The sequence below is a fragment of the Ambystoma mexicanum genome, chromosome 5q (genome assembly GCF_040938575.1).
Source record: "Ambystoma mexicanum isolate Mex_15411 chromosome 5q, UKY_AmexF1_1, whole genome shotgun sequence".
NCBI lineage: Eukaryota > Metazoa > Chordata > Amphibia > Caudata > Ambystomatidae > Ambystoma > Ambystoma mexicanum.
In genome coordinates this window covers 738,082,191-738,105,601 of record NC_090933.1, presented here as the reverse complement: position 1 = coordinate 738,105,601, position 23,411 = coordinate 738,082,191, and the positions used below count along the sequence as shown (strand labels likewise).

General features: G+C 45.9%; 1 protein-coding gene across 1 annotated transcript in view; it reads left to right on the top strand.

Annotated features, from left to right (window-relative positions):
* Positions 1–23,411, top strand: part of CRISPLD1 (cysteine rich secretory protein LCCL domain containing 1) — a 625,896-nt gene that overhangs the window by 238,044 nt on the left and 364,441 nt on the right. Inside the window, exon 7 of the mRNA XM_069621225.1 lies at positions 18,334–18,507. Coding sequence (XP_069477326.1) covers positions 18,334–18,507 — 174 coding nt within the window. The remainder of the gene's footprint in view (positions 1–18,333; positions 18,508–23,411) is intronic.

The window sequence follows — 23,411 nt, the reverse complement described above, 5'->3', positions numbered from 1 at the left end:
AGTGGTGGCGTGGCTGCGCATGCAGGGGATCTACGTCCACCCCTACCTGGATGACTGGCTAATCCGTGCAAGGACAAGAGAACTCGCTGTCGAACACACAGCGAGGACCGTCCGGCTGCTCACGGAACTGGGATTCGCCATCAACTACTCCAAATCCCACCTGGTTCCGTTGCAAGTAGCACTGTTTCTGGGTGCGAAGCTCGATACAGTGGGGCAATTGGCCTCCCCGTCAGAGGAGCGGACGTAGGCCATTTTGGGCAAGGTGCAACGCCTGCTAGCCTCGGACGTGGCCAGGGTGAGGTCCATCAAGCCCCTCCTCGGGATGATGTCCTCATGCATCTACCTTGTACCCCTTTGCAGACTTCGGATGCGTCCACTACAGGAGTTCCTCGACGCCCGCTGGTTTCAGGCGACGGGCTGCTTCGAAGACAGGATCCCTCTCGACAAGAAGTTCTGTCGGGCGATCCTATGGTGGGTTACCCGTGCGCACCTTACGGCAGGCACGGACTTTTGGACCCCGGCGTTTCAGGAGACGGTGACGATGGACGCCTCCCTGGAGGGTTGGGGGGCCCACACCGGAGATCTCCATGCAAGAGGCCTTTGGCTCCCAGAGGAGAGGTCTCTCCACATCAACATTCTGGAGCTTCAAGCAGTGTTCTGGGCGCTCAAGTCGTTCCTTCCGTCCCTCAAGGACAAAGTGGTGAGGATCTTCACCGACAACACCACCACGATGTTCTACATACGGAAGCAGGGAGGCACAAGATCCCCAGTCCTATACAAGGAGGCCCAGGATCTGTGGCATTGGGCCGTCGCCCAGGGGATGTTTCTGGTTCCCTTCCACTTGGCAGGAATAAAAAACACCATCGCTGGTTCAATCAGCAGGGAGCTGCGCTCGTGCAACGAGTGTGAACTACGCCAGTGTCGGGGGGAAATTCTGCCGGGGTCGGCCGGACCGTCCGCAGACCTCCAGGCAGGGAGGCCCCAACTCCTCCCGTGTGTATCCCAGATAAGATGAGATAGAGTATGAGACGCACACAAGGAGCAAGGTGACTCTGCTGTTTATTAGACAAAACGGCAGGGATGGGTCAAGGAGCGCACGCGTTCGTCCTGACACACACTCAATTGTGGGGCTCGCAGGCCCTTTTTACTGTATTATGACGCGCTACTTGCGTCACTTCAGAAAGTTAACAAAAAACCTATCGCCACTCTTAATTGGATGTTCGAGTGGTAGGGTTAGTATAGCACACATATAGAGAAAGATATTAGTGGATAAGGTGTAGTCAGGTGGTATATCTGGGTTGTCCCTACAATTAGATACATGAAAATTGTTACATGAAGGCTCCTGAGGATTGGCTAAATGTGCTGGCGTCAGTGATAAGAGCCCCATGTTCTGATTGGTGCACCCGTGAGCTTCCCAGCCTGGGACCACCGTCGTTCCCAGCTCTCGGTGTACCTGTAAGTGGCAACAATGTTTCACTATGGGTACATGCAGACAATGTGAGGACTTATTCATAGCTAGACGGGGTACCGTTCCCACTGTTGCAGATGTCCATTGAGCCTTTCAAGTGTATCTGCCAGTGTCTCGTAGCGAGGGATCCAGACGCCTCTGTTCTCCCGGGTTTGGCATCTCGTCAGGTTCGGCTTGATCACGTGGGGAGGGACCGTGAAAGAGGCATAATTCTGCACAATTAATATTGTTTTTCTACTATGCGTCTGGTTTAATTTGTCGGTGTGACTTTAACGTTGGTGCGCGGAGTGCGAGGTTGCAACATCGTGCCTTTGATGATTTGCTCTTGGAACGTGGGTTTGCAACATTGCGACCTTGGCTGGTTGCTTCGCCAAGCTCATTCTGTAGGATCAGCAACTGACTCTTGTCTTGTTGATGTCCACGGGAGCTCTTGTTTGAGGCCTACTTTGGCCCGGTGCATAAGTTGTTCGTTTGGTGCACAGGTGCTTTAGGTTATAGGAGCATATAATTCCATAATCGGTATTGTCTTTATTATATTTCTCATCGTTGTACCTGATTTCAAAGAGAAGCGTGAGCAAGCTAGTAAAAGTTCATGACGCGTCTTGCGTTTCTGCATTCTGAAAGTCTATATAAAAATAATAAAGATGCACGTCCGTGAATATGCCTGTCGCCTACGTCATAGCACTGAGTATATTCTTCGTGTAGGTTGGTGTGGGAATGTCCAGTGTGTATATTTGTACAGATGTGCTTCCCGTTGTCTAGGTCGTCATGGCATCTCTAACGACGTGTAGATTTTAGTCTAGTTGATCCGTGCCGCAGGTGTCGGCATGGCCAGTGCGGGCTGCTGGGCAAGCAGATGGACACATCCGTAGGTTCCTGTACCAGGGTATCTGGTCGTCTGGTAAATGGGCAAACTCTTCTCGTGGCGGGTGTTTGGGTCGTGACCCTCTAGGCCAAGCGCGAGAGGTGAAGGACGGGAGCCTGGTTTTCCATTCTCCCACTTCAGTCCCCCCTCTGGTCGACTTGTCGACCACAAACATATCCTTCTCGTTATCTCCTCTTACTCGCCATATCTTGGTTATTCCTCCGAGATGTCCATAGTGGTTTACATGATCTTCAAATGACCAATACATATATTCACAGGTACCCCCAGGAGTACAATATACCCATCTTCCTATGTAGCTCCTGGGGTTTCTTGGGTTCTCGGTCTTTACTGACGGTGGGTCTAGATGGTTGGTAATTATTTGGGTGCGCAGCTTCTCCCTTTCCTGTATAATTACACCTGTATGCTGGCCGTCATCTGCTGGCATCAAGGGGTGCATTCCCACCATTTCCAGCAATTCGTCAGTAGTGCGTGCCTTTCGTGCCTTCCAAAATCTAATTATGATCAGGGTAGCTCCAGCCAATATGGTACAGCCCACTATTATTTTCAGTCCATCTGACAGCCAGGATGGCATCCATGACCATAATAGTGAAAACCAGCTCTCATCCTTGTTCACACCATTGCTTTCATCCGTCATTTTGGAGTGCATCTGGGCTAATTGTGAAACTGCTTCTGTCAGTGTACCATTGTCAGCATCATTGGCAGGTATGAACGTGCAGCATGATTGTCCTATCTTTGCACAAACTCCTCCTTCCATTGCTGTGAGAAGGTCCAATACATATCTGTTCTGTAGTGCTACCATCCTTACAGCTCGCAGCTCCTCTTTTATTGCATTGAACCCATTTACAGTAGAATTGATGGTCATCATTAGTTCCCATCTAGTTATTTGGAGCCATTTTGCGTTTGCGTAAGCCTGTAATCCCGGGTGTATTATTGAGGAGAAGAACATTGCTGCTCTGCTGAATAGTCTGTGTTCTGGCGGTATTGATGTTAGTGCCGTTTCCGACCTTCCCCATAGGTCATTTCCTGTCAGCGGCTCTCCTTGTCTTTTTCTTCTATTTAGGACAGTGTCATTACTGTTGGTCCTGTTCCCTTGCTCCTCCTGGAGTGGTGCAGATCTCTTTCTTCTCTTATCCCCTTCATTCATTCTAGGAAATTTCGCCACATCGACGTGCTTCTTAGGTACCACTAGTGATGGTACATTGACGTGTACCATTGTGCACACACCATTCCACAGGGGAGGCAGTGTATGGTATGCCTTTTCTCCACAGGCCCAATAATGATCCATTATTACTGCTGTTCCTGCTCCCCCCTCAGGTAACTCTGTCACACTTGCGCAATTGGTGTTATATCCTACGTCCACCTCTCCTTTATGCTGGTAACATACCTTGGGCGCAGTCAACGGTAGAATCGTTATTGGGTCTTCATCTTCTTCTACCCATGTGAGCATTGGTACATACTTGATCCACGTCGTCCAACATCGGTGATTGTGTGTCTCGATGGTTGAGATAGTTTCTTTTGTTACCATGTTGCTGCCAATCACTCCTATCTCCCAGCTGTTATCCAGATACACCTTTCCTGTTATCGTCAGTAGCGGCCTCTCCCAGCATCCTTGTTTACCCGGAATTTCAGTGGCGTACCAATCACATGGTAGATACTTCAGTGTTACTTTCTGTGTTTCTCCTTTTGCAGGGCCACTTGTTATATATTTGAATGCTTCAGCATGTAAACTGGTCTTGTGATAACTCAAGTAGGTCTTGAGGAAGTTGTTTTCATATGGGTATGAGTCTCGTGTTTCCCATGTCATGTGCACTACAGTTCCTTGAAATCTTCCTTTCGTCTGGAACAGTGCCAAGTATATTATGCACTGTGCTATCTTCTCATTTATTTCTGTGGCAACAAATGTTCGTGAAGCACTCATGGCGTATGGTATTAATGAGCAGACGTAGCAGCTATCCTCAGTTGTCTGCTTACCAATGCGGGTCATGTGTTGGTACCATATATTGTTTGTGACATGTGCTGAATCTTGTACATAATTATCAATACCTTTATTGTCTGAGTATGTGCTGCGTTTAACTCTATTTTTCTTTGGTGCAATGTTACTACTACCACCTGACGTAACACCTGTTGCAGCAAGGAACGGGGGTATATTAGGTTTGGGTGCAGCAACAAAATTGATAGCACAGCTATACTGCCATACAGAAGCAGCCAAAAATCCGGTGATTATCAAAATCCCTATTATTTTTATTACAATTGCTAATCTCACCGGCATTTTGCTCTTACCTTGCTGCAGTCCTGGCAGCTTATTCTTGCGACGTTAAAGTTGCCCGCCTAAAAATTCTCAGAAATGCTCGTTTTTAAATGTTAGTTTTGTTTTGTTTAAGCTCTCCCTATCAAATAGTCATTCAGTGCCCAGGCGAAGAGCTGCTCCCACGCTACTCTAAGTGATTGGTCTCTTAAGACCGGCAAGTATGGGCGGAGGTGGGGCATGTAATATTCTATGGCCAGGAGGAAGGCTGTGTAGTAAACACGTACCCTTCTTCTTTTTAGGTATGTTGGCCTTTTTATTTCGTATACAAATTGGTGTGACAATTCTTCTGGGTAGTTATCGTCTGGGAGTACCATCTACGCCTGGACAGTGGACTTTGTTAGTTAGCTTTATACTTAATAATACAATAATATGCAGTTCCTGTATGTGCGAGAGAAAAAAGAGAACATTCACGTGTTTACATGTGTATTTGTGCGGCCAATGTCTTTCAGTTTATGTTACAACTGTTCTGGGGGGGGGATGGCGTAATTATTTTTACTCTTTGAACGTGTGACCATGGGGTGGGCAGTGTAGTGATCACCCCTTTCTTCGTCAGTTGTTGTCTCTGGGGTGTCTGGGTAGTGAGGAGGTAAGGGAACAATTGGGTCGTTGTCTGTGGTAGAACTTCCTTCCGCTGTCAGGGATGTTGTTGCTGTTGTTCCAATGGACCTGTCGTTGGCGCTGGGGCGGGTCTGCAGTTTGTATATCTTTACATCATGTAGGTGGTTCCAAGCACGCTTATCCTTTAGTTTTACTGCTCTTGTTGATACGTCTTCTACCAGATGTGGACCGGTGAACCTTTTGTCGTTCCACCTTCTATTGAAATTGCGAAGTAGCACGTGGTCACCTTTGGCAAGTTTGCACAAGTTCTCTTTTTCTAATTCTGTACTGGCGCCTTCTTCTTTATCTCTGGTGGACCCGCCCCGCGTGCGCTCGAGCTGTTGAGACACAAACACAACACTAGTAATCAAAGATGACACATATTGATACATTTCATCACCTAGTATACTCGCTGAACTTTCGTGGTCAGTGAATGCCCTTGACGTTGGCGTTAGAGGAAGGCGCATTTGACGTCCAGTAACCACCTCGTGTGGGGTGAGGTGGTGGTCGGACCCTGGCCTGTTCCTCAGCTCGAACAATGCCAACGGAAGGCAATACAACCAACTTTTCTTTGTTGTTTGTTGTATCTTTGCAATTGCCTCCTTCAATAAGCCATTTAGGCGTTCACATACGCCATTAGCCTGTGGGTGATATGCACATGCAAATTTGTGCTTTATGCTCAGCAGGGCTGTGATATGTTGGAACATTTCGTTTGCGAAATGTGGGCCATTATCTGATCTTAATACTTCGCACACTCCCCACCTGGGGAAGACCTCCCTTACTATGAATTTGGCTGCTCTAAATGCATCTGGGTGTGAACAGGGCCCTGCTTCAATCCACCTAGAAAATGGGCATACTACTACAATCATGTATCTATTACCTTGACATATGTTGATCATATCAACATAGTCAATGTGGAGGTGCCGAAAGGGTCCTTCTGGCCGGGGTATGGTACCTCTTATCACTTTTAGGGTATGACCGGCCGTAAACTGTTGGCATGTGAGACAATTGCTGATAAAATTTGAAACATGAGAATTTAACTCGGGACAGAACCAATCATCTCTAATTCGTGCTGCAATTATTTCCTTGCCTGTATGGGCTGGGTGATGTAATTGGCTCAGGGCGGTATTTAAAAGTGCCAATGGTATTACAACTTTCCCAGTACCACTCTGGCGCCATAGTGCGTCGGTTGGTGACATTGTACATCCTCTTTTTACCCATATTTCCTTTTCGGCCATTGGTGCTGCTGCGTGTAATTCCATAATCTGTGTGGCTGGGAGATGGGTATACCCTTCTCTTATTAACATCTCCCTAGCCATTCCCCTCCCTCTCCCTCTCTGTGAGTCTGTGGGGTCCCATATCTCACCAAAGTATGCAGCATATTTCGCATGTGCGTCTGCTGCTGCATTCCCTTTTGAGACATGGTCTTCACCATTGGTGTGTGCGGTGCATTTTACTAGGGCTAGCTCTTGGGGGTCGTTTATTACTTCAATTAATTCAGCCAACAAGAGGGCATGTTGCACTGGAGTGCCGTCAGCTCTCCTAAACCCTCTTCTCCTCCATTTTGTTAGCCCTGAGTGGACAGTGGATGTAACATATGCACTGTCGGAATATATTGTTACACGTTTGTTAAAACTTTCTTTCAATGCCAATATTAGTGCAACTAGTTCAGCGGCTTGAGCAGAGTAATGCTGTGGTAACTGTACACATTTCATAGCCACACACACCGGAGCCTCCATCATTTTTACCACTGCTGCCCCAGTTCTCCGTATCCCATCTCCTTGATCAATAGTTGATGACCCATCAATAAACAAAAGCTCACCTCCCTCTAGTGCATTCTCTTCAACTTTTCTAGTACATGAATATATTTCATTTAGTTGGGTGCAGTCGTGGGCGTAATCTCCCTCCTCAATTATTTCTGCTAGAAATCTTGCAGGGTTAACAGTGCTACATCTAACAATCGCTAGTTCAGCCCTAGACAAAATGATCTCATAGCCTGATGCCCTTTGTGTCGTTAGTGTGGACTTGGGTTTATTCAATATTGCAAATAATGCATGTTCCACAAACAGTGTAGTTGGACACCCCATGGTTATTGCTGATGCCTTTTCTACTGCAAAAGCAGCTGCAGCGAGGCCTTGTTCGCAAGGGAAATGCCCTAACATCACGGGGTCTAAGTGGCCGCTATAAAATGCTACTGGTTTATAGCCCATGCTTGTTTTTTGGGCCAATACTGCTTTCATTACTGCTGAGTCGCAATGTGAAAATATAAAAAATCGTCGCTCATAGTCTGGGGATGCCAGTACTGGAGCTGTTGATATCGCGTCCTTCAATTCGTCAAATGCCTCCCTCATTTCGATAGTCCACCCCAACCTTTTCTCCCCTTTATTTGCTTCCTTCAACCCCTCAAGCAGGGGTCCTATGTATGAGCTGTAATCAAATACCCATGCTCTACAGTAGTTGCATAGCCCCAGAAATTGCTGCAGTTCTCTCACAGTCTGTGGCATGGGAGTGCTTGAGATGGCCTGTGCTCTTTGTGGTGCAATCTTTCTTCCATATTGGGATATCAGTTGGCCAATGTAGAGTACCTGTTCCTGACAGTATTGAATTTTTTCCATTTCTACCTTATACCCCTTTTCAGCCAATATAGTCAACATTTTTAACGAGTCCTCTCTGCATTTACTTTCGTTTATACTGCAAATTATTATGTCATCCACATATTGTAACACTGTGCTTTCCACCTCAACGTTACCCAAATCCATCTGTATCACTCTATTGAAAATTGAGGGTGATTCACAATACCCTTGTGGTAACCTGGTATGTTTCCATTTAGTATTTCGGTAAGTGAAACTTGTTAGATCTTGTGAGTCGGGGTGTAATGGTATTGAGAAAAATGCATTTTTAAGATCTATTACTGTAAATCGTGATGCCTCTGCTGGAATGCCACACAATATTGTGGCCGGGTTTGCTGTTACTGGATATTCTGCTTCCACTATGTTGTTCAAGGGCCTTAGGTCCTGTATGAAGCGCCAAGACCCCCCTTTAGCCTTGCGCACTGGGTACACAGCCGTGTTACATGGTGATTCTGAGGGGACCAATATGCCATTGTTTATAAGGGCCGTTATAGTTTCATATATGCCCTCATCTGCCTCTTTTGACAATGGGTACTGTTTTACTCTTGGTAGTATTGCTCCTTTTTTCAATTTTATCCGTACACCCCCTATGCTTTTAATGCATCCTACGTCATAAGGGCTAATGGTCCATAATGATTTGGGCACTTTTGACATATCCTCCTTAAAGAAGGGGACTGGGGTGCATGCAGGTGCCTCAAGTGCCATAGCAATTTTCTGCGCTATATGTTTGTGAGCCACTCGTAACCATATTTCTACACTCATCATGAACACCATTTCCCCCTCCTCTTTTTCTTCTGAAAACAGTTCCTCATCTGACACCTGGGTCAACCTACATCCTTCTGCTAGTGCTATCACTGCCCTCCATGCTCTTCCTTCTTTGTCTTGGGCGTGCACAGCAATATACTCAGCTGTTGTAATAATGCTTTCAATATCTATTGCAAACACCTTTTCTTCTTGTTCATTAACAGGTGTTTCTGGTCGGAACAGGTAAGCTGCTGGCCTCCTCCATATTTTCCCTTCTATCCCTGGCATCCATGCAATTGCCATGTCTGTTCCATACTGGAATATCTCGCCATCTACTGGTTCCGCCCTAATCGCTGTCTGCCCACAGTATGCTTGCATAATCTGTCGTGCTGCTAGCATGTTAATCCCTGGAGTAGAGCAAATTATACCATCCTCTGTAAAGGAGATTGTCATATTTAACCTATTCATTATGTCCCTCCCCAGTATATTTACTGGTGAGGCACTATAATACAAGAGTGGAACTGACAGATCGTAATCTCCGATAGATAAGGGAACGTTATCAGTAAAAGGAACCAATCCTTTAGCCCCAGAAAATCCTTGGGTGTTCATGGCTTCGCCTGACATCTTAAATTTACCTTCCCTTATGCAAGACCGGGTTGCCCCGGTGTCAACAAGGAATGATAACTTTTTGTCACCTATCGTTACCTCTATGCGTGGCTCCTCCGCACTATTAGGTGTTACTGACAGGATGGGACACACCAAGGCCGTCTGTGGGCTGTCCTATTGGGGGTACAATGATTGGCCATTTCCTGTGTAAGGGTTGTGTCCCAATACCGTCACCCTACCCAATTGCGTTTGTTCAGTTTGGGGTTGTTGTGTTATCACTACTTGTTGTTGTGGCAGTGGCTGTTGTTGTGTTAATTGCTGTTGCTGCAGTGGCTGTTGTTGTGTTAATTGCTGTTGCTGCAGTGGCTGTTGTTGTGTTAATTGCTGTTGCTGCATGCCCTGCTGTTCTTGTAGTGGCCTAGGTTGTGCCTGCTCATTCCATGCTGGTGTTCCTGGCCTGACCCTACACGTGCGTGACATATGTCCTAGTAGTCCACAACTCCAACACACGGGTGGTTCTCTGTTTTGCCATGGAAAGCTCCCTGTGTTGTCCTTGTATACCGGTTGCCCTGTGGGGTATGAACTTCCAACTCCCCCCACCTGCTGTTGGGTGTTATATCCGTATCCTCTCCCTCTCATAAATCCTCCTCTCTCTCTGTTATAACCATAATACCCAGCTCCTTGCATCTGGTACCCTCCTCCCACGTTTTGTGCATGTAATTGTAGTGGCGGTATTTGCTGTATCATACTTTGTTGAGGTGCTATTAGAGCTGGGTCTTGTGCAGCCACTATTTGCGTGGGGCTTTGGGCCATTGTTGTGGGCGCAGTTATTAGTGCCCCCTCCATTGTATATTTAGTTAGTTTTTTCTGTACTAGTTTGGCCTCCTCCGTTTTCCTGTCCTCTTCCTTTTGTTTCATTTTTCCTTGCCATATCCTGCAGTGATGTACTATTGTCAGCTGTATTTCAGGCCATGGTTTTACTTCCATTCCCACTACTTTCTTTAGTTGTTTCTGGACTCCTTCTGGGAGCCCTTGTACTAGTATATGATAAAATATGGCTGGTGTTTTATCCCATTGTTCTCTAGTTTCCATGCGCCACTTCTCTTGAATATCCTGTATATAATCAACGGGATCTTCATTCTCACGCATCTTACGGGAAGTAATTGCTCCTATATCTGATGTGTCTGGGTACTGTACTCTCAGTGCCTGCCATAGCGCATGTCTGCAGTTTGCAAATGGCGCCCCATCATGCGATGTGTTCGTTATTGTTATCCCATGGAATCCCGCTCTCTTCCAGATGTCGTCCGCTCTATCCCCTAATATTGATATTAACAGGCCTTTCACATCTCCTACTGCTAGTTTCTGCCCTGCGGTGTGTTTTTCCATTTCATATATCCACTTACCCGCACCTCCACTTAGTGATGGGAGCCTACATTTTATATTTTCTTTATCCGTATGCTTCCATGGTACATACTGCGGTCTAACCCCTCCTCTCTCCAACAGTGGCATTAAGTTGTGTCTTGTGTCACCCTTTATGTTCCATAATATTGAGTCCTCACACCCCTCCTCCTCCCCTGTTTCCCTTACCACTTCAAATTCTTCCTTGCTACCCCTCCTCCTACCTACCTCTCCGTCCCTTCCCCTTGTTTCGTCATCCCCTGTGTTTAATATGGGTATGTTTATCTGTCTGTCTTGCCTGCGGCTAGGGAGGTCTCTAAGCCGGCACGCATAGGGAGTCACTTCGTCCATGAATGGCGCAAGCTTTATTTTGCGCAGCGTGCGTGTGGTGGTTGAGCATGTAGGGTGCGATGGGGGAGGGCGTGATGGAGATGGCGATGGTGTGGCTTCATGGGTTTGTTTTTCCACTAGTTGTTGCACCCTCTCCTCACTTTGTTCCAGCTCCTCCCTTCTCTTACGGATCCATGGCGAGTCTATGTTGGTTCTAGTGAGGTACAGCTTATCTAAGCTTTCCCTTTCACTCTTCCTTCCTACTCTTTCTACTCCTTCTTCCTCCTCACTGCAAAAATCATTCATAGATGGTATCCCCCACTCTGTTCTTTTCCCCTTTACTGTTACTGTTTCTAAGTCTATTAGCTCCATTTCTCCTCTTCCTTTGTTACCAACTGTTCCCCCTGGTGTTGATGTTGTTGCTACTTCTCTACTTCTATATACATCCCCCCATTTTTCACTCTCCTTATTTCTCCCTCCTCTTTCCTCTTCACTCCTCTCCTCCACTTCCCTACTATTTTCCTCCCTTTTCCTTTTTAATTCCTCCATCACTTCGTTGCTCATCTGCTCCAATATTCTTTCATCTTCTTTCTTCCTTTCCCATTTCACCCTTTCTCTTTCTATTTCTTTCTCTTCTTCATATTTCTTAGCTGCCTCTGATACTACCCTCCTCCTCCATATTTCCAATTCCCTTTCCTTGTCCTCTTCTTCCTTCTTTTTTTCTCTCAATACTACTCTTGACACCCTTTCTGCTGCTGCTCTTACCCTTCCATCTTCTATCCTTTGCTCCTCATTTCGTTCCCTTAATCTGTCCAATTCGTTTTTACCCTCTTTCCTTTTCCTCACTCTCTCTTTTTCCCCCTTCTCAAGCTGTGTTAGTAATTCATTCTGCTCATCCCTTAGTTTTGCCAATTTTTCCTCCAAAATCTCTTCTCTTTGTATTAGTAGCTCCTCCCCCTTCATCTCACTCTCCCTTCTACTATCCTCGCCTGTTCTCTTTACAGCCTCCCTTTCTTCTCCCGTTAGTGAACCCCGTAATTTTAATAATATCTGTGCAGCTACCCACTCATCATGTCCTATCTCTACAATCTGCTCTTCTCCAATCCTCCCCTCCCCCACTATCTTCCTGTGAGCCACATATGGTGGAGGGCTGTATGCCGGGTTCGAGTATCCTTCAGCCGCCCTTAACTGTCCTTCCATTTCTCCTAGTTCTCTTAAAGGGTACAACCCTTCTCCCTCTGTTTTCACTCCCGGTGTTATGGGTATCTCGTTGTTCGGTTCCTTTTTTATGTCTTCTAATTTGTCAATCTTTTCTCTTCCCTCTCCTTCATTCTCCGCATTCTTTTTCCTTTCACACCCCTTTTCCCCATCCGTTCCCTCTTTCATAATTTCCTTTACTTCCGGTGTTTCTCCCATAGAAAACATTCCATTTGGTCCTGGTCGGGATCCCTGGAACATCCTCCATAAGTTAAACACCTCCTTATGGCTCGCCAACTTCTTCCCCTTGTATGTATTGTGCAGATGGTTTAGCAATGAATGTTGGGCATATGGATCGAAACTACCATTAGGCGGCCATGGTGTTAACATTTTGTTATCCGTCCCCTGGGTCCACTATGCTGTACTTAATTAATTTCTCCCTATGGGGTGGCAGTGTTGTGCATATGTGTTGTAGTGGGGTAGTGAGGGTGTTCCCCCACCCTCCCGACCCTGTCCCATATGACATAGTTGTGCCCTATTTGTTACTCCTCCCTTCGTTATCAGTTTGCAATTTACAACCTTATATTGTTTACCTGGCCCCGTAAGTGTGGGGACTTACGACAATCCTTTACAAAGTATGCAATAATAATAAAAAAAACAAGAAATAATAAAACACAAATATATATATATATATATGTATAATTTTGTATTGTATATTCCTTCCCCTACGGCCCCCTGCGGCCGAAGCGCACGCAGCCCCCTGTGACTGCGTACCCCTTACGACGATCTTATACAGTCGTCCTTATTCCTCGTTCTCCTCCCCCTTTTACATTTTGCCGTGGCTGGCGTTCTCCGTGCTCAGCCACGCCCCTCTCCCCTTCTCCTCTTCCAATCCACTCGTTTATTGTTTATCTTCTTATCCGCTCCCTCATCATTTTTCTCTTCCCCACCACTTTCAAAACTCAATGTTCCTTGTGCTCGTGATATCCTATAAAATCCCTACTGGTGACGTCACCGATGTCTCTACGCTACTAGTACAGTCTCATTATTAGTTTCAAAATACACTTGCAATTTATCCCCGCTAACCCTACAGCTGTCTTCCTGTCTCTCCTGGAACAAGGTAATCTCATCAATAATATAATTGCACTGCACACGCTGCGTCGCCTCGCGTGTGATACGCCCCTCAACAGGAGGGCTTAACCAGCCAATTATCTTCCGTATTTGGCAACTATGCAACTAGCTACCCCCTACAGGGAAACGTCATCTACCTATCGAGTTTCTTGCTCGAACAATAGGAAACCTCATCTACCTATCGAGTTTCTTGCTCGACCAATAGGAAACCTCATCTACCTATCGAGTTTCTTGCTCGAACAATAGGGAACCTCATCTACTCATTGATCAATAAATGCCAAATCGTAGGAAACCACACACGCCCACCCCTACACGTTAGTCGCGATTTAGGCCAATCAGTGTCTACGAGCGGCCACACGTGATGTTTCGTGCTCCGCCCCCCTCTTTCACGTCACTGCTCTCGCACTCTTTTCACTCCCTTTCATTCCATTGCCAACACTATATTGTCAAACCTTCGCCGCGCACCTGTGCAACACCTCCCTCCTCCCTTGTTTAATCCTTCCCCCCTCCCTCACAATTTCGCATTGCTCGTTGTGTGTGTCATGCTCACCAAGTTCTCTCGATGCAAGGCCGCTCAACTGCGTGCACCCCTCCAAGCGGCTCGCCACCTCCCCTCGTCTGGACCACGTCTGGACACTCGCCAACCGCGGGCGGGATACTTCTCAACCGGCTCCCGAGGGCCAATATCCGGATTGCGCTGTCCGGTCTTCTCGCAGCTCCGCGATGGTCCTGTAGTCCTCAGAAGGGGGCAACGGCAGAGGGGGCCGCGCCGCCGGGCCTCCTCGCAACGGGAGTGCCTGGAAAAAGTAAAAATAAAAGTCGATCTTAAACAGATCTCAGCAGTGCCTCCAACTTGTCGGGGGGAAATTCTGCCGGGGTCGGCCGGACCGTCCGCAGACCTCCAGGCAGGGAGGCCCCAACTCCTCCCGTGTGTATCCCAGATAAGATGAGATAGAGTATGAGACGCACACAAGGAGCAAGGTGACTCTGCTGTTTATTAGACAAAACGGCAGGGATGGGTCAAGGAGCGCACGCGTTCGTCCTGACACACACTCAATTGTGGGGCTCGCAGGCCCTTTTTACTGTATTATGACGCGCTACTTGCGTCACTTCAGAAAGTTAACAAAAAACCTATCGCCACTCTTAATTGGATGTTCGAGTGGTAGGGTTAGTATAGCACACATATAGAGAAAGATATTAGTGGATAAGGTGTAGTCAGGTGGTATATCTGGGTTGTCCCTACAATTAGATACATGAAAATTGTTACATGAAGGCTCCTGAGGATTGGCTAAATGTGCTGGCGTCAGTGATAAGAGCCCCATGTTCTGATTGGTGCACCCGTGAGCTTCCCAGCCTGGGACCACCGTCGTTCCCAGCTCTCGGTGTACCTGTAAGTGGCAACAATGTTTCACTATGGGTACATGCAGACAATGTGAGGACTTATTCATAGCTAGACGGGGTACCGTTCCCACTGTTGCAGATGTCCATTGAGCCTTTCAAGTGTATCTGCCAGTGTCTCGTAGCGAGGGATCCAGACGCCTCTGTTCTCCCGGGTTTGGCATCTCGTCAGGTTCGGCTTGATCACGTGGGGAGGGACCGTGAAAGAGGCATAATTCTGCACAATTAATATTGTTTTTCTACTATGCGTCTGGTTTAATTTGTCGGTGTGACTTTAACGTTGGTGCGCGGAGTGCGAGGCTGCAACATCGTGCCTTTGATGATTTGCTCTTGGAACGTGGGTTTGCAACATTGCGACCTTGGCTGGTTGCTTCGCCAAGCTCATTCTGTAGGATCAGCAACTGACTCTTGTCTTGTTGATGTCCACGGGAGCTCTTGTTTGAGGCCTACTTTGGCCCGGTGCATAAGTTGTTCGTTTGGTGCACAGGTGCTTTAGGTTATAGGAGCATATAATTCCATAATCGGTATTGTCTTTATTATATTTCTCATCGTTGTACCTGATTTCAAAGAGAAGCGTGAGCAAGCTAGTAAAAGTTCATGACGCGTCTTGCGTTTCTGCATTCTGAAAGTCTATATAAAAATAATAAAGATGCACGTCCGTGAATATGCCTGTCGCCTACGTCATAGCACTGAGTATATTCTTCGTGTAGGTTGGTGTGGGAATGTCCAGTGTGTATATTTGTACAGATGTGCTTCCCGTTGTCTAGGTCGTCATGGCATCTCTAACGACGTGTAGATTTTAGTCTAGTTGATCCGTGCCGCAGGTGTCGGCATGGCCAGTGCGGGCTGCTGGGCAAGCAGATGGACACATCCGTAGGTTCCTGTACCAGGGTATCTGGTCGTCTGGTAAATGGGCAAACTCTTCTCGTGGCGGGTGTTTGGGTCGTGACCCTCTAGGCCAAGCGCGAGAGGTGAAGGACGGGAGCCTGGTTTTCCATTCTCCCACTTCACCAGGATCAGGTGGATCGGCTCTTTCGACGATGGGGCAAACCCTGGATCGACCTCTTCGCAACGGCGATGAACTCCAAGTGCCAGAGGTTCGCCAGCAGGTTCCCGCAGCCGAAGAGCATGGACAATGCTTTCTCGTTCCCTTGGGACGGCCTGTTCCTATAAGCGTTCCCTCCTTTGCCGTTGCTGCTCCGTCTCATCAACCAGCTCAAGAAGTCCAGGTGCAGAATGATCCTTGTCGTACCGGCATGGCCGAGGCAGATCTGGTTCCCGGACCTTCTGGACTTGTCAACGTCCCCACCAGTCAAGCTGCCGGAGGACGCAGATCTTCTCTCCGGAGAAGGAGGCGCCATTCTTCATCACGACCCGGAGTCGCTGAACTTGCAGGCCTGGCTCCTGCAGCACTAGAGTTTGGAGCGTACGATATCCGGGCTGACTGCAGAGAGGTTCTTGCAAAAGCCAGGGCGTCCTCAACTCTGAAGTACTACGGACATAAGTTGAAGAGGTTCTCTGTCTGGTGCCGTGCACAGAAGATTAACCCTATACGGTACACATCCCCTCAAGTAATGCCGTACCTACTGTCACTGGCCAAAGCTGGACTGGCTCACACCTCCATCAAAATGCATCTGGCTGCCATCTCCTGATATACCAGGACTACGGGACGGGCGTCCTTGTGGTCTCATCGCCTGGTGAAGGAATTTATGAAGGGACTGTTCCGATCGTTCCCGCCAGTGAAGGCTCCAGCCCCGGCGTGGTAGCTTAATGTGGTGCTGAACAGGCTCATGGGGGCCCCATTCGAGCCTATGCATTTGGCGCCTTTGAAGTTCCTGTCGTGGAAGACAGCGTTGCTCGTGGCCATAACCTCCGCACGACCAGTTGGAGAGATCCAGGCCCTATCTTGCAAGCCTCCATACTTGACTTTTCACGACACGAGGGTGGTGCTGAGGAGACACCCCTCCTTCATGCCCAAGGTGCCGTCGGACTTCCACCTCAACGAGCCCTTGGTGTTACCACTTTTCTTCCCGTCGCCTTCGACGCCGGCCGAGAGGACTTTGCACTCGCTGGATGTAGCTAGAGGGCTGAAGTTCTACGTGGACCGCACGAAGAGTTTTCGGAAGATGTCACAGCTGTTTGTGAACTTTAGGACTGTGAATGAAGGGAAGGCTCTCTCGAAGACTTCCATTTCCAGATGGCTCTTCGGCTGCATCATGCACTGTCACCGGTTGGCAAACCGACCGCTGCCCGGCCGTCCGACAGCTCATTCGACCAGAGCGATCGCTGCTACCACGGCGTTCCTGTGACATCTGCAGGGCTGCTACGTGGAGATCGACGCACACCTTCACAAGATTCTAGTGCATCGATCGGGACTCCAGGGAGGAGTCCAGGGTCGGCCAAGCAGTGCTGAGCAACCTGTTCGCTTAAGGTGAGCCTGGTGAGGAGGTAAGAGATGCTTAATGTTGAGTTGTTGTATTGCTTAATGTTGAGCCTGTTGCTACCTCCCGTGGTTGTGCATGTGTGTACTGCTATGTATTCTTTTATTCATGAGCATGTGAATCCATGCCAGACCCCATGCTGGAGAAGGAACACGTTACTTACCTGTAACTGTTGTTCTCCAGCATGGTTCTGGCATGGATTCACATGCGAACCCTCCCGCCTACCCCTCTGCGGCTCTTCACTTGGTCATACTGCCACTTTACGTGCTACCAAATCTGAGGATGGCTGCCAGAGCCGGGGCTTAGGGAGAGGGCAGTCATTGGCTGGGGGCAGTATGACCCAGAGATCAGTGATTGGTTACTACTAAGAAAGACAGATCAGAAACGAAACTGATACTGATTTTTTCTTTACCGAGGATTCCCAGCCTGACGACGGGGAATATTCATGAGCATGTGAATCCATGCCAGACCCATGCTGGAGAACAACAGTTAGAGGTAAGTAACGTGTTCCTTGCTGCCCATATAGCGGATATGAAATGTACATGGTGAGCTACAGCTCACACCTTTTCCATATTTATCTTATAATACAACTGAGACAACCCAAAACAATTCTTAGTGACGACTCAAACCTATTTTGCAAAATAAAAGTTTACCGATTCTAGCTAATAACAAACATTAATTTTCAGGTCATGCTAGGATGAATGCATTATGAATTATGAAATATTGAAACTAAAAACACAGGTGCAAGCAGTGAAAAGATTTTCAACTCTGTGATAATTAGGTTACACCTGTTACGATTGGCCTCTTGCAAAATTGGATTATATTTAGGCACACATTTGTTACGTTTTAATTATAAATTGCCTGTGAACTATCAGTAACAAAAGTATTAATCACTCCTTACCTAATGGAAACCTGCAAACTCTCGATGAAGGATAGGATTACTTTTGAGTCCAGTCAAAAGACTTTTGGGTTGACAACTGCAGAGATTTTGGTTACAGAGAGTAAATAAAATGGAAAAGTGTGAAACAAGTGGTAACACATTCATGATAGAAATGTGGGGGGGGGTGGGGGTTCTGTTCTTTTAGCCCATCACTAAAAGAAAAGCTGTCTGGTGAAAGCAAAACAACATATATTTTGCTCTGTTTTTATATCTTGTCTTACTTAAATCTAAATGCTAACTTAGTTTGTAATGTTTACAGAGGGTTCTGCGAGACCTTATGCTCCTCCAGAGGACGAGACAAATGACATTGAACGTCAGCTCTCCAAAACCCAGGATACAACTTCACAAAGCCGGTCTCGGACCCACTCACCTACATCCTCTACAAGGCTAGATGACTTCAACAACAATGAATTTACAAGCACCGAACAAATGTGTAAGGAAATATGTGTGAGCTGGGTGCAATAAATTACAAATACATTGTGGAACATACTTTCTGAAATTAAATAAGGCACAGAGAAACAATGAAAACATTAATTTCAAATGATGAATGTTAGATCTGGTAAACAGCTGGAGTTTCCACACATTCAAAAGAAGACAAATATAACTGATTTGCCAAATAACCGTTGAATCTAAACAATCTACAGGGAAATATCAGAAGAAGGGCTATTGTTTTTGTTAATGCATTTCATCCATCAATCACTTAGCATGATGCTATCATGAAATAGTATAATATTTTCAAAGCTATAAAACATCTACCAAGTGGAGAGCTGCTCTACATTTGTATTTCTTTGGGGAGAATTATGGCTCTTTCCTTGAATCTAGGGTAAATACATGTTAAAATGTGAGGTGGACAAAGCAGGTGCCTCCATGGCCCAGCATGTGGGTTGCTCCCTTTCATGATATAAAGTAATAATCCAACCGTTGTCCAATTCGATCAGAAGATGTTAAATAAAGTAAATTGTGATTTTCAAATGCCAAAATTACATATAGTAACTGCATATGTCCTGCTCCTTGCTCCCCCTGCCACTCTCTGGCCTGACTACCTGCGTCGTCTCCCTCACCCACGGTGAGGAAAAAAACCTTGGGATCATCTTTGACTCCTCTCTCTCTTTCTCTCCACACATCATGGACCTTGCCACGAAGTCCAATGTTCAGCTGCACCTACTCAGGGGCATTGTACCTTTCCTCACCTTCCCCCAGAAGCTCAACATCTGCATTGCCCTGGTTGTCTATAGGTTAGACTACTGCAACAGCCTCTTCCTCAACCTGCCTCTTTCCATCCTTTGTTAATGTCAGTTTTGATAAGCTGTGTGAATCCAATTCAAGAAGGATGAAAAAGGATTATTGCCTGGTAAATTCTTTTTATAGCTGTTAAGCTCAAAAATATATGAAGAAATGGCCTTGATAAGCCAGGTGTCATGTGTTCCTTTCGGAGGCAAGTGCCTCTGACATTAACAAAGGTTAAACTTTCTCTCCTGATGAACCACGTGTTGAGAGAATATTTAAAGAGAGCATAATTGAAGTGGATATATCATTAGGATCCATTAATATTTCATTGAACTTTGGTGTTAAGCAACACCAGCGAATTAAGAATTAAACCACATTTAGAGCACATGCTCATTAACAATCTAAATACAGTGTCAGCCTGTTATTTACACATTTGACTCACCTGGAAACACTTTGGGCCTCATTACACGGATGGCGGAGAACCATGGCGCTATTAGCGCCATGGTTCATGCTGGTAAAATACCGGCATCGCCTTGGCGGAAAGGGGAATTACCGCCCCATTCCAAGGTTGGCGGGGCGGTAATTCCCCCTTCCCCCGTTGCCCTTCCCCATTCCCATTTTTTCCCCATAGGGCTTAATGGGAATGGGGAAGGCGCTAATTACGGTACCGCAAATTGCGGTACCGTAATTAGCTCCCTAGGTCCCTTTGCGGGTTGGTTTTTAACGCCTGCAAAAAGCAGGCGTTAAATCCCCCAACCCGCAAAGGGACCTCGTAGTAAGGCGGTAAGGATTTACCGGTACCGGTAAATCCTTACCGCCATCCGTGTAATGAGGCCCTTTGTCTTAATGAACATTAAGGTTGGAGCATTAGAGAAGTATTCCCACTTTAACTATTCTTTACTAATTGGCAATGTGGCAGCCACACTTCTTGGGGAAACATCTCTGCTTGACAACCTATTTTTGGAAAATATTGAGGAGTGTAAGTGATTTCAATCCAGCACACATCCAAGTCAAAGCTCAGCATGTAGTGAACAACTGAAATTCTTATTTATTTTTGTCTAAAAGTTCAATATTCTGAACGATATACCACTCATATCATGCCATTCTCCTGGAACCCTCCCCCCCGGTCAGACTGAACCAGGAATCAGGCTGGTTTGCAAAGGTAAATATTAATTTATGTATTTAAGATTTAATCACAATATGTTTTAATAAGTACACAACAATCACCAATGGGGTGACAGAACACTGAATAATATCGTTAGTACACTATGAATAGGTAATAAGCAAAACAATTCCAGCACAGAAAAGAATACTTTTGTGTTGGTTCAGATCAGATAGCACTGTGGTTAGCAGTTCTCCTTGCAACACCCCTCAACCCCCCAATAGGCAATGTAAAGAGATAGGAGGAGAGAGCAGGTATTCAGGAATAGCATAAATCAAACAGAGTATCAGTCCCACTTTCCCCCAGCAACACACGGGAAAAAAGGAATTGACTTTCAGCTGTCAGACTGACTTTCAAGATTGACTTTAGAATGGACTGGGCAAAAACATCAAATATGGTCAAAATTGCTGAAATTATTATAAATTCCTATGGGAGACACTTTGGATAGTTGCACACAAGCACAAGCAATCATTTGGTCAACAGAAAACAATTGAGATCTTAGGTCCAGGTCGGAAGCAGTTAAAAGCTATTTTACATGTGTGAAAATTTCTCAAATTGAAAATTTGCGGCAAAACTTTCACTGCGCGATATTCACGATAATGGGTGCTATGGATAGCTATGGGTGTTGGCTAAAAGTAGGAGTTGAAATGTTGTTTCTATCACGAAAACTGAGGGAGTTATGGAGTTTTTAGTAAAGGCAGTTTTTGTTGAATAGGCGCAAGAATGAAAAACAGAAATGCACTTTTAAAAATGACAAATGAGTTTGCTTACACTAGGGGATGACTATGAAGAAGCGAATACCACACAGGGATTACAGTCACTGGATCAGGGTGACCACCTGATAAGGAAACACAACTTCTTCAGATGAAAAAAAAAGGGTCAGCGCAAAGATAGTTCTAACAATACTGTTTCTGAAGAGAAGATAGAATGGGTTGGTGCTAGGGATAAGGCAAGGCAAAAATACTACTAACTATACTGATTCTGAATGAAAGATAGAATGGGTCTGATAGGGGTAAGACTATGCAAAGTAAATATTCTATGGGACACAGTTCTTTCTATTTATACTCAATGGATAGGTTTTTTAAATGGGACCGTCAGCTCTGGTCAGGAATGGGTCTGGTCTAAGAAAAACAGCACTTCAGGCACGGGACTGGATCAACTAGGCCAGTCGCCGGATTGGCACAGGATCTGCTCTCCTAGTCTGTGGGTAGTTGGATCAGCTGGATGGCAAGTTCCTCAGGCAAGTCTAGTGGTGGCAAGCCAGAGAATTTCTAGATATTGGTTCAAAATGGCCTTCTCACACCACGCAGCGCTTTACTGAGTGGAGAGAATACATTTGAGGATTGGGGCCTTGCTGGAAATCAATAGTCTTATTCCTGGCAAGAGATGTGGCATCTGGATCTGGAAGAATATTTAAAGCTGATGTAGGAAACTGGATCAGAGTGCTTCGCCGGAATCAGGAAGGTGGCTGGATCAGTGAGTCCCTATCTGCATTCTGCTGTCTCTATTTCTGCCTTAAAAATGACATCACAAAGGGGTGTATGGGCCAGTTTAGCTAGGCTTGCCCCTGTGAAAGGTGATTGGGTCAGAGTCTACTCTCTGCCTTGTCATCTTTATTGTGTAATTTTATGATGCTGAGAATCATCCACCCCTAGAAACTGGAACACAAAGTCTAATTTTAGCAAAATACATATTTACACATGTTCAACCTCTATAAAAATCACATATACAGATTGCATATTTTACATAGCAGCTATTTGTCAAAACACCAGAGCTGTGGGATCATGTTTCCCGTTTCTACGGAATCGTGCCCTTTTCGCTATGAACACACTTTTCAATTTTTATGCAAATTTCCACAAATGTGTGTGTTTAACATGGGAATGAGTGTATAAAGTTTCACAATTCTAGCCGAAATACAGACCCCATAAACCCACATTTATTGCCATTCCTGTTCAGAATAAGTTTCAAGGTTGTGCTAACTTTTCAAAGGTAGTGCTAAAAATTAGATTAATTAATCTGCCAGTTTCAGATTTTGCCCCCCTTTTGACAATAAGTTATACACCTTCTAAAAATGTCCATTACATATCCTGTTAACCCCAAATGGTCAGTATTTGTCACTCCTTGAAGCATGTGGTGGCCCCCTCTTTTTGAATTTGCCTCTGTAAGCCAGGAATTTCCTGTGCTGCAGCAGTTTCACAGCCTTTCACACCTTCAATGTCCTGGGTTGGAGGATGGACATTGTTCCTTTGCCCTCTGTAGACCAGATTCTGTTCAAACCCCGCAATTAACACCGCCCCGTGAGTTTCTGCTGAGAGAAAGCCTTCCTTCTGGGAGAAAAACCTGCTTTTCAAGTTATGGCAACTTCAGCCAAGCTAATTAACTTTTTAAACTTAGCAAAACCCACATCTGTTGCATCACATGCAAATACATTTCTTTCTTGGCCTTAAAATCTGTGGAAACAAAACACAACTAAAGTCTGTATTCGTTTTTGGCAACAATCCTGCTTAGGTTTGCTAATTCAGCAGACTTTTAGTTTTAGGTCAAATTGAAGCTTCCTCAGTTCTACTCTGACAGCTGTCTTTCAGGCAGCCCAGGGTACTGCAGTCAGATTTTTAAATGGCTGTCAGTTTTCAAACAATCCAGTTTTCTGATGAATGTTTTGCTCTTCATATCAGGACTTTGTATGTTTACAATGCTTCATTAGATACATGACTTTTAGCACCAGGCAAGACTGTTACTGTTGAAAAGTGTTGTGTTATAGGCATTTTAAGAGTTTTTGGGAACAAAACAAATGTCATTTGTAGGCACATTTTTTGCAAAGTGCTGCTTTTCTTTGTTCACTCTGTTTGCTGGTCATGGGACCCACTGGCACATTTCTGCAGGATGTGCTCTACTCTACTGCACATGCACCATGGGTGGCATGAAGCACGCGGTTTTTGTGGGTTTTT